This window comes from Pseudochaenichthys georgianus, chromosome 23 (assembly GCF_902827115.2).
Source record: "Pseudochaenichthys georgianus chromosome 23, fPseGeo1.2, whole genome shotgun sequence".
Lineage (NCBI taxonomy): Eukaryota > Metazoa > Chordata > Actinopteri > Perciformes > Channichthyidae > Pseudochaenichthys > Pseudochaenichthys georgianus.
In genome coordinates this window covers 11,348,736-11,361,001 of record NC_047525.1, presented here as the reverse complement: position 1 = coordinate 11,361,001, position 12,266 = coordinate 11,348,736, and the positions used below count along the sequence as shown (strand labels likewise).

Here is a 12,266-nt window from a genome sequence, read left to right as displayed (position 1 = left end):
TAGTTATTACGAAGATTACTTCAGGAAATTGTGTCGATACGTTTTCATTGTTACCAAGGTGGTTGCTAGGTATGCTGCTATCGATATTATTTATGTTATGTTGTGCAACAGTTTAATGGTGTAATCTTTATTGCTACCCCCTTCCCCGTCAATGTATAGTGTTGGTCCACAGCGCAAACGTATTAGTTTAACAAAATCCACATCTAAAATGGTGGCATAGATAGCCTACGTTATTTTCCCCTGTGCAATTCCAGTCTCACATCTCACATCACATCGTCATAAACAAATACCGGAAACAGACCGAAAACACTTTATTCCGAGTGTGCTTGCTTTTCTCTTTGAAAGTCATCACATACCGGCATTGTAATACACGGTTCGGCTGCATTAAATATTACATATCTGCCATAGTTCTCTATTTATAGAGCCCTGATGAGAAGACTGGAGGAAATGCCGCCATGAGGAAATGCCGCCAACACTGAAAACGTGACATGGATCATACATATATCAGCCATTAAACATCTTACATTTCTTTTCACACAATACGTCTCCTTGCAGTATCAACACTAATTCGGCTCACTTTTATATTTGATCCAATTGGTAGATAGGCTGTATTTACACCATAAAGGTGCACAGCTGATATAAAGGGACACCTAGTGGTTAAAGCATGTTATTGAATTTCATTATTTTTATTATTAGATATTAATAGGATCCCTATAAAGTATATTCATTACTCGTTATTCTGTACTAATAGTTCATTAAAGACTGTATATAATGACTATTTTGCACATCCCTTTCAAGATTTCAAGATTTTCTAAGGTTTATTGACATATCATATACACAAACGGTGTAGTTATGCAATGAATTAAAAACTTTGTGTATACCTCCAGCAATGTTAACTATGTTGAAGCACTTATTTTAACTGATATTATACATATTATTATTATTATACTCTTATATAAGATGTATGTAGATAGTATAAGAAATGTGCAGAATATGACAGTTTAATGGTGGAGGTACACACATATTGATAGATGTCTTGTAATGCACTGTTGAGGAACCTGCGACCAAAGTTTTTCATCTTTTCAGGTATTGAACAATCAATAAATAAAGAACACAGAATTATTAAATATAAAACACAGAATTTGTGTGATTATACTAAATGATTTACAAATAAACACCACTGAATATTTACAACTGTTACACATGCTGATGTAACGCAAATGTTTCCAACTTGGGATCAATAAAGTATATCTTATCTTAAGCTGATCGATGGCTTCTGCCATATTTGCAAAATGTGCCTCTGAACCTTGACAAGTGCATGTTTCAGGCTTATCAATTAACAACAGGAGGGCGGGGTCACAAACATAAGACCAGCTGTTAAATAAAGCTCTTCTGACCTTAGCTGGCATGTGGGTAATGTAATGCTGCCCATTATGGGCACAAGCAATTTTCACCCATTTATTAATTATATGTTTTAAATGTGAGTGTTTCCTATCCCCTAAACCTCCAGGGATGTACACCGTTTAATACTGGCCACTTCTTATTATGGTAAATACGAAAACGTCTTTTAAAACTACAACTCCCATACGTGCCATAGAACACATAGAACATGTTGCGAAACACAATAGCCAGCATGTGTATTTCTGGGGACAGGGTGGGAGAAATTTGAAGATCACGTGACAGACGCCAGCCATTGGAAATGAATGGTGAAAAAAAACGTAGGGATCTTACAATTTCAGAGGCGTTTTTATAGAAATACTACGTCCTACGTTGTGGACCAACTTAGTTATTACACGTTTTTTTGTGAGACTGGGTTGGAAATACTGCTTTCTCACCAAACAAACCCAAGTACCATTCAAAACCACTGTAATCATCCCCCATCACATTTTATAACTCTTTTTGATTTATGGGCCTCTTAAGATGTAGACGAAATTTTCTTCAGCGTGTACAATGCAGAGGTTTATTTCAGCAGATGTATTTTGGACCAAGACTGTTGCCGGCCAGGAACAATCCAATAGTAGGCATAAAGAAAACCCAATGAGAAGAACTTTGTCAGCTTTTATTCATTTTGAAGACACTATTTCACATTTGCGCAATATTAGAATCATACAATTCTTGCCAAGGATGTCAAACAAACCTATTTTTCCTCTGTGCAGATTTATAACCTGACACTAAAGAGGATTCTCCATCTGCTCTCCCTTGGAAGATCCCTGATACAGTTAATGTTACAGTGTTTGCATTTGAAATTAAAGCTCTCAAGCTTTACAAAATCACAGTATTCCCCCTGGTATCAAAGGAAGTATGACATTCTAAATAACACAGAAATTACAAAAAAGTGCAATTCTATATCAAAAGGTTCGATGTCCCGTAGCAGCTTAAACGCACTGTGCTCTGCAACCCGCACTCATCAGACACTTCTGTGCAATTCATTTACACAATATTGCTTTGGTTTCTCCTCACCACGCAGTAGGAAATGAGACACAGCACAAAGATGGCCACCCCGGTGCCCAGCAGTGCCTTCTGTATTATGTCCAACATTTCGATACGGGAGATGAGCTCCTTCTTCAACATGTCCGCTGTCACGTCATCCACAGAAGCAGTCTGGTTTCACAGATTGAGACAGAGAAAGTGTGACTCATTATCGTGCACCCTGAGTGAACACTCTGAACTTCATGACTGCAGGGCTTTTATCTTACCTCATTCATCCAAACAAGAGGGAATATGGTATACTCCTTGACTTTCTTAAGCACCCTGCAGAGAAAGAGTTCATTAGTTGGTATTCAGAGCATGATGTCTCAAACTTTTCCTTTTGATTTTGCATTGTTTGACAGACATTATCTAACTAACTCCCCATATTGGGATCAATAAAGTACCATCTTATCTTATCTTAAAGAAAAGGTTTGACATTTTGTAAAAGAGTACTGGTATCTGTGACTCTTGAGTGAATAGCAGACACACCATGTCTCATCATGTCTGTTAGGTAAAACGAAGCCTCAGTCAGCAGCAGGTTAGTAGCGGTTAGCTTAGCAGTCCATGCAATGCGAAATAATTAGTTGGCACATAACCTCTGTAGAAGCAAATATAAGTGGGTTAAATATTTAATCTATATTTCCCTGGATCAATGTTGAAAACACCCATCTACAACTTAAAGTCTCATGATGAAAGTCCTTGAAACCTACGGCCTCAAAATCCGGTGCAAGACCTTGACCTTCTTGATTTTAGACATTGATATTTCTACGCTTGTTAACACCATTTATACCTTCAAACTGCATTTTCCTGCCATGCTCCTTTCTTCTTGTCTAATTTGAACTGCGGGATAGCCCTTACTGATCTCTTCTGATGTTTATATGGAGAACATAGGACCCTGGGAAATTGGGATGACCCCTGCCCTGAAACTCCCACTTCCTATTTTAAAAAACATTTCAATAAACTTAACAAAGGCAGACTATCTTGTATCCCCTGCTCTCAGTCTTTACACTATGTTAAGCTAACTAGATCTTAGATTTAGCTTCAACATTCAGACATGAGTGGTCTCAATCTTCCCATTTAACACAAGAATGGGAATAAGAGTAATCATCTTTTCTTTTAAAAGTGTAAGGAACATACGTGATGACTTTTGATGGTCCATACATCATGTTCACTTGAGTTCTCTTGGCAAACCTCAAGGTGAATCCGGTGGTCTGGTGGAAATACACAACAAATAATATTAGCATTACAGTTGTTGCCGCTAAAAGTCAAAATTCCCAAAGATGAAGAACTCTTACTGGTTCCACGTCCAAGTAGGTGCCATGGTGCTTCTCGCTGGGGTTGAGGCCCTTCACGTTTTCAAGTAGGGACAGACTGCCACCAAGAAAGTGGGCCAGAGAGATATAGATAGGTCTCCCTGATCAAATGGCAGTTAAACAGACAGTTTTTAATATCAAGCTGCTTGAGCACACTGATACAACAGTAGAAGAACGTTTTGGGATGCCTGGCCTGAACAAATGCAAACTGACCTGCATGACAGGAACTGATGTCAAGAACTCCAGCCATGGTACAATTATTGGTGACCACTTCGTTTCTGCAGAAACATTGGTTGTCTGGATTGACCGTTGGAGAGGCCAGGGTGTTTGGCTGGAGAACGTAGCGATACACTTCAATCCCTTTCAGATCCATGCTCTGCTCAAAGCCAGCTGACACAGACCTGAAGACAGACAGCACACACACTCGCCTCCTGTTCCCAGTCATATTTGGGCTCTACTATGCAACTTATTTATCTCCATGGAGAAAGGCCATGACCGTGAAAACAGAAAAAAGAGAGTGTCGAAAAGCTGAACATAGGTGGCGAAAAACAAATCTCCAGGTTCATTTTGAAATCTATATAGAGAGACTTGGCTTTTATAATTTGGAATTGAAAAATGCACGGCAGTCTTTTTTCTCTGACATCATTACCAAAAACAACGCACGTGCCTTATTTGCTACCGTCGACAGACTAACAAACCCCCCAGTGTCAGTAGCCTCTGCATTTCTATCCACCCGGGCCTGCAATGAATTTGCCTCCTTTTTCACTGACACAATTCAGAAAATTAGACAAGCGGTCAGTCCCTCTGTATCAGGTACAGAGAATGTGTTGTCCCTGTGTCCACCTCAAATCAATTCAAACACCAGGACACTATTCCATCTGATTAATGATAAAGACCTAGAGGACATTATACAACATCTGAAATCCTCCTCCTGCTGCCTTGATATTATTCCAACAGGATTTTTCAAAAATGTTTTGTGAATGTCTACTTCACATAGTAAACACGTCTCTTCACTCAGGTGTTTTTCCACAGGCCCTGAAAACTGCAGTCATTAAACCGCTCTTAAAAAAGCATAATCTAGACCAGTGGTTCCCAACCTGGGGGCAAAGATCGCAGGGGGGGCGCCAGGCCTCAGATGATTTGAGGCCAAATAACATATTTAGACTTTTTTTTTTTTTACATATAATTGTAAAGCAATACATGATTGTCACTAAAAGCCTTGTCTCTACAATACAATACAACAAATTATTGATTAATTAGAATAACAATTCAAGTTAGAAGCTATTAAAGGCATAAAAAGACAGAAATGTATAAGTCTTTCTTTAATAGAAATGTTTCTTCTGCCCGTAAATTGTCCAAACCGGGCTTTTCTGGATAAGCGCATTTTCCATTGTCCATGCCGGTTTCAGTTGGATTATTTGTCACAGTTGCTCCGATCAGATCGGTCTCCTCCATTTTGTAGATTATTTACGACTTTTGAATCCACATCGGCAAAATCCGGCTTAATTTGAGCATGCGTTTTAAACAGTTTAATCCCTTTGAGAATTGTTTCCACTTGCGCCGTCCTTTAATTTCTTCATACAGCGGGAATCCAAATGAATTAATCCCGAGTCCAATAACCATCAAAGTCACTCCAATAGTGCTCCTTATTTACGCTTTCATCCTCCTCTAACAAACCACTTCACATTCATCTAGTTTGTGACAGCAGTAGTTGTAGCATTTGAGACTTTTAAACTTTAAAAGTCCCCCCCCCCCGTGTGTGTGGGGGGGAGAGGACGCAACTTCCAACTGGAGTCATTTGGGGGGGCTCTTGGGAAAAAAGGTTGGGAACCACTGATCTAGACGCTTCAGTAATGAACAACTGCAGGCCCATATCAAACCTGCCACTAACATGTAAAATCATTGAAAAAGTAGTTTTTCAACAGTTGAGTAACTTCTTGCATTTAAATAACTGTTTCGATGTGTTCCAATCAGGCTTTCGTCCAAACCACAGCACTGAGACTGCTCTTGTAAAGGTCTTCAATGACATCCACTTAAACACAGACAGTGGCAGAACTTCAGTATTATTATTAGATCTCAGTGCTGTGCTTTATTACTAGACCAACTAGAAAACCGGGTGGTACTTTTGGCAACAGTTCTAAATTGGTTTGAATCCTACTTAAAGGACAGAAACAACTTCGTTTCTATAGGTAACTACACATCTGAGTTGACAAATATGACATGTGGGGTACCTCAAGACTCCATCTTGGGGCCTCTTCTCTTTAACGTCTACATGCTACCACTCGCTCAGATAATGAAAAACAGCAAAATAAGTTACCATAGCTATGTGGATGACACACACATTTACATAACCTTTTAACCAGGAGACTATGCTCCAATTCAAACACTGAGTAAGTGCATTGAACAAATCAATGACTGGATGTGTCAGAACTTTCTTCAATTAAACAAAGATAAAACTGAGGTAATGGTTTTTGGAGCCAAGGCAGAACATATAAAAGTTAGCACTGAGCTTCAGTCTGCAATGTTCAAAACAACAGATGAAGCCAGAAATCTAGGTGTAGTCATGGACTCTGACCGGAGTTTCAACAGTTACATTAAAAAATTTATAAATCAGCCTACTATCACCTCAAGAACATATCGAGGATAAAAAGACTAATGTCACAGCAGGATTTGGAAAAGCTTGTCCATGCTGTTATCTTCAGTAGACTCGACTACTGCAATGGTGTCTTCACAGGTCTCACTAAGAAATCTATTAGAAAGCTGCAGCTGATTCAGAACGCTGCTGCTCGAGTCCTCACTAACACTAAGAAAGTGGATCACATAACTCCTGTTCTGAAGTCTTTACACTGGCTTCCTGTGTGTCAAAGAATAGATTTCAAAATACTGCTGCTGGTTTATAATGCTTTGAATGGTTTAGGCCCAAAATACATTTCTGACCTACTGCTAAATTATGAACCATCCAGATCTCTCAGGTCTTCAGGGACTGGTCAGCTTTCTGTCCCCAGAGTCAGAACTAAACATGGTAAAGCAGCGTTCAGTTATTATGCTCCAAATATCTGGAACAAACTCCCAGAAACCTGCAGGTCCGCTGCAACTCTTATTACTTTTAAATCCAGGCTGAAGACTTTTCTTTTTGCCGCTGCTTTTAATTTAACTATTCATATCTTAAACTGCACTGTAACTTTTATCCATGTATTTTTTCCTTATTTATTATCTTTGCTTTTTAATGACTGTTTTTAAATGCCATTTTCTTAATGTCTTTCATTGTTGTAAAGCACTTTGAATTGCCTTGTGTTGAAAGGTGCTACATAAATAAACTTTCCTTGGTTTGACTTACTTCAGTACAAGACTATAGTTTGGTATTGGAAAGCTCTGACCTCTAGTGGTTTCCAAGAAGAACGTTTAAATGGTTGCCGTTCCTTAATTAGGATGTTAAATCTCCCATCGTTGACACTTACTGCCCTACTTAACGTTTGCAAAGCACAGTCAGACTGCCTCAGATGAAATAGCTCCTACAAAATGAAACTCTTTATCACCTGCATATGTCTGATGAGAAGAAATACAGAGGCTTCTTGTCCAAAAAGGGAGGGAATGAAGAAGCATCTGAGAAAGGGGGAGAAGAAATTAGGTCAGAGAGGTGACTCATCTATATTTAGATCTGCAGGAGTGTGTTAGAAGAACTCAACAAAGAGTAGTCTCATGGATTTTTTTCTACATAACGCACCTGTCCCGTTGATCATGTCGCAGTACTTGTCGCCCCAGAATTGTAAGACACTGTTGGACAAAATTACATTTGTCAGACAGAACTTTAGATTTAACAGCCTGAAATATTAGAAAAAAACAGCGTTCTCATCTGGCATAATCTGTGCAATGTTAACTTGATTTGATAAAACAACAACTGGATTCTCACTTCATATCTATTGAAGCTGATGAAAAGATCAAGGCCTCAAATTGTAATACTTCATTCCCAGACTCACCTTTCTCCTCGCCACCTGTCAATAAATCCAACTTTTGAGATGTCGTCCTTTCCATCAAAGACATTGTAGATGCCATCATATGTACCATTGTACTAGAGGAAAGAAAATAAGCAAATCTTATTATTTCTGAGGTGTCACTGGGTACATGTTGTAGGGCTATAATATTGGTTTACTTACAGGTGAAAATAGGCCAATGTTATCTTTCAACAAAGGGTCGTAGTAACCCCACAGCATTTCACCAACTGTACGGTTTTGGAACAACGAGGAGTTGCTTGCCTTTATAAGATTCTCCAGGACAGCATGAAGCGGTTTTGGAACCAGAGAATAGGCTCCCTGTAAATGTAATCAGAAAAATATAACCCTATATTTGAAAAGAGATCTATGATGTTGTCAATTATAAAAGCCAACAACATAGTTCTATAACAATTTGCTTGGAAAACTGTTGTGCACACAACTGGTTTCCTCAGTTGATAAGCCTCTTTTGTGACTGTGATACTGCCTTATGACTTGCATACAGAGTTGGAATTGCTCATGCTCATCATTTAAGCCTTATCAAAGTTTGAAGAGAAAGCACATTAGCCAAAACAAAGATTGCAATTATTAAAAAAAATCATATTTTCCAGACTATCACAGCAGCATCTTTGAAACATGTTTATATAAGCCTGAGGTCGTCTGACAATACTTGCCTAAATGTGTACTATTTGTACCTTTTTTGTAATCAGATAGTTTGTGATTTCAATCATAATTTAGCTAATTTTGCCATTTTATTCAGGCATAGTCTTGGCTTGGAACAGATTAGCTATTTTAGTAGCTATTGTAGCTCACTCGCAGAGTTATGTCTAGAGTGTAGATTTGCAAAAACTCTGGCAAAACTTTGTAACCTTAACCACTCAAAGCAAATGTTTACCCCTTCACCATCTAACGAAGAGTCAGAAAATCTAACCAAGCTAACTACCTATTTATGGTAAACATGGTTGGTGTCATTAGAGTAAATGCTGGAATTAGCCTTTTGCATTAGCTTTTATAGTTGACCGCAGCTTACTTCTGAAGAACTTTCTGGCTAACCAAGCTACTTTAGCTGCTTTTTTCTGAAAAACATAATTTGAGTCATTCAATTAAATTGAAATTAGTCCGCTGCTTTACCTTTCTAGTTGACCTTATGTTTCTGAAAACTTGCTAGCTGCCTTTTCATCAAAGTACAAAGACGTATTAGGCTGTGTGTTAATGCAAGAATAAAATCCATGATGAAAAATAGCGCACATTTTTTACATGTCAGTTTGAGTTTTGTCGACTCATATCGTCTTGTTTGTTACGTGTAGTAGGTCATTGCAAAACCTTAATTCGTGCCAGCCAAATGTTTGTTTTTTTGCCTTCTAACAAATGTAATTTTACTACAGTCTGACATTTCGTTATGATATGCTGGTAGCTAACCTGGGGGTAAGTAGTACCCTCTATGGGGTGAAATCTGAAGGGTCGCAAAATGATTAACAGGAGATACAGAACCTATTGCATGTATGCCTTAGTAATTCTGACATTCTGGATAGTTCTCAGCCCTTTAAATAGAATATGGCACAAAACGTAAACAAGCATAATGAGTGGGTTCCAGACCAAAGCAACCCTAGACATGGGAGCTATGCATGATTTGGCACAGGGATAGTAACTATTAATAGAATAGCTGAGTCAAGTCAGGAATCACCACACAGTGGGGTGACACTCACGTACAGCCACGCCCAGGTTGAGGGAGGTGACTTTGTCTTCCTCTGTTCCCACCGACATGGAGGGCTCAAAGATGGCGCCATGTGGCAGCATGAAGGAGACGGTGTGATTGGGGTTGAATGTGATGTTCTCTTTGGGAAGATATCTTGTCCTGTGGGGGAAAGGGTCTTGCTCAGACATTGAATTGTGTTATACAAATGGCTATTCCTCTAAATTATATATCAGCTAAATGTGATGAAAAGCTAATTTAGGAGCTGACTTTTATTAATAGCGGTAATAAATCAACCTTACCTGTATGTGTAAGGTCCTTTCTCCACCACCACTGGAATTGCTCCACCCTGCAAAACCTCCTGGGCATTTTGCACGTCGAATAACCAAAACTGCCTGTACACGCTAACCCCTGTACTCACCCAGTTCTCATAAGCTTGTGTTCCAGGCTCGATAACAACCTCCTAAACCCCAAAGACAAACATAGAGGCTATTTTTAACACACCTTCAAGTCTGCCAGCAGGCCAGCTGCCCCACTGAAGAGAGTGAATCATCTGCTATGAAAAAAGGGTCTAAACAGCCAAAGAAATGTCTTAATGTCTAATACAATCACAGGTTCTTTGATAATGATAACATGGCACACTTCTTCACAGCTCCCTGTTTACCATTTGAAGCAGCTTTCCAAAAATGCTCCCCTCTCCTTTCTCCTCATTCACCTTGATCTCCGCACACACATTCACACACTGTCACTCCCTATTCTCCACCCAGGGTTGAAACTGAGCACCCTACCTTCTCCACTGTCCCCTCAATGACACTCTTCCCCACTGGGATGAGGATGCCGCCCAGGATGGCCACCACCGCCCCAAACACAGCTCCGGCTATCAACCCGCACCTCCAGTTACAGCATCCCATGGTGGTGTGCGTTTCTCTCTGTGCGTCCGTCTGTCTGCTGGCAGCCAGTTCTTCTTCTGTCTCTATCTGTGGTGTGTGCTAGTATGTGCAGCCTGTCTTGTTTTTGTGTCCCGGCAGCAGCAGCAGCAGCAGTGACACAGACAGGCTGTAGCATCAGAGGAGCTGAGAGAGAAGCTGAGGCCAGGTAAAGGTACAGACACCTCTGGCAGGCGCCCAGGGACCTCCTATCACTGAAGTTATATAACGAAAAGAAGGTTCATGGTTCATTTTCCCCCACAGGAATCAGTAAGACTATCTGAGCAGGTGATGATAACAGCTAGACTGAGGAGAAAGGTTGAAATGTAATTAGGCATATACACATTCAAATAACGCACATTTCTGATCCTATAGCAAGACCATATTTGTTTTGTTTCTTCATGTTGCTCACCTAGTAGTATTAGAAAAAACTGGACTTGCCATTACCCAATTTAATCCTATTTTTCCAGGACATATCAGTTATAGATATCCTATGACCCAAAAAAAAAAAAAAAAATAGATATCCTATGACCTGGATGACGGCAACCTTCATGGAGATTTCATTCTTATCTGTCATTCTCTATCTATTCACCTCCTCTCTGCTCCAAGCTTCAACTGTTCGAGACACAAAAGCAGGAACCTATAAATGATTAAGTATATCCTCATAGTGCAGCAATCGTCTTTATTTCTGGTTGTCTTAATACGGGATATAAAAATATCTTCTTTAGACATTTGAGACACACTTATCTTGATTTTATTGTTGTGATTTACCTGCATTTCTTTCACATGAGCTCTTGGAACCGAGTCAGCGACGCAATAACATTAGTTGTGCACATAATGATTGATTGATACAATCCTTTTTCAAACCCTCTGCCAAAAGTTCAAGGAAAGAAACAGACTATCCCACTGTCTGCTGTTTATCAAAACAAGACAAGGGGACAACATGTTCACAATCTGTGCAGCAGAGCGGTTCAATCGTTGTTCAATTCCTATGGGTCATGGGCAAAAACGTGGTATCCTACACTATATAGAACTGAACTGTGACCTTACCTCACATCCTCACACTCTTAACCTCTTAAGCCCTAAGCCTGTTTTTCAGGTTTCACGCTCGAAAATGCTATGCCCAAAACAAATGACTATAACTTAACTTCTAAAAGGGTTATATGAATAATTTATTTTATCAAAGCAAGGTTACATCTGTGAGTTGGATGTAGAAGTGTCAGAATCAATATAGATGTTTCTGTGTCAGAGTAAATTCAGATGGAACATAGTAAAAAAAGGTAAATTCTTACCTCCGCCTAAAAAACCCCCATTACTTATAGTGAAAACCACCCTTGAATGATGGTATGGTAGACTAAAAGCTTTAGGAATCTGGTGGTGCTGCAGGGACTTCACCCCTCGTGTCTGCAGCAAGCTGCTCCCTGAAGGACTTCTGGGTGTGTGGCTTCATCCTGCCGGGGTCACCCCTCATCTTGTGCAGCTCCTTGTGGAGAAGGAAGCTGTCCCCACTGCAGTGTCCAGAAAATGGTAAAAACAAGTCTTGTACCATTTCATGGTTTTGTGGTGAACGCTGTAGTACCCAATCAAAGCATCGGACAGATCCACGCAGCCCATGCTTCTGTTGTAGTCCACCACAGCGTCAGGAACGGTAACAATCTTAGTCTGCCACACACCAGCCCGTTTCACTTTCCTCCTGACAGTCTGTCCACTGAATCAGAAGATACAGAGGGAGGCTGAGTTAGTATTGGTGCAGACGTCCGGCGGTGTAGCTTGGATGTTGATGGCTCTGGGGCAACTGTATGCTGATCTGATGCACGTCGTAGCTCGGATGAGGCAGATGTTGATGGCTGTGATCCAGAAGCCATTTGATACTCGT

General features: G+C 39.9%; 1 protein-coding gene across 3 annotated transcripts; it reads right to left on the bottom strand.

Moving 5' to 3' along the window:
* Nucleotides 1-1,787: 1,787 nt before the first annotated feature.
* On the bottom strand, nt 1,788-10,496 carry cd36 (CD36 molecule (CD36 blood group)). Of its 3 annotated transcripts, none has more exons than XM_034112373.2 (12): nt 10,129-10,197; nt 9,767-9,927; nt 9,482-9,626; nt 7,937-8,092; nt 7,760-7,851; nt 7,507-7,556; nt 7,319-7,385; nt 3,996-4,183; nt 3,765-3,883; nt 3,607-3,680; nt 2,697-2,751; nt 1,788-2,601 (listed from the first exon to the last, which is right to left on the bottom strand). In XM_034112373.2, exons 1-12 carry the CDS (start codon nt 10,129-10,131, stop codon nt 2,431-2,433), a joined length of 1,281 nt encoding a protein of 426 aa, XP_033968264.1. In that variant the 5' UTR covers nt 10,132-10,197; the 3' UTR covers nt 1,788-2,430. The 3 variants fall into 3 exon arrangements, with proteins under 3 accessions (XP_033968264.1, XP_033968263.1, XP_033968265.1); XM_034112372.2 differs by lacking the exon at nt 10,129-10,197 and adding an exon at nt 10,253-10,496 and having other exon boundaries at nt 1,789-2,601; XM_034112374.2 differs by lacking the exon at nt 10,129-10,197 and having other exon boundaries at nt 1,789-2,601; nt 9,478-9,626; nt 9,767-9,912.
* Nucleotides 10,497-12,266: the final 1,770 nt, after the last annotated feature.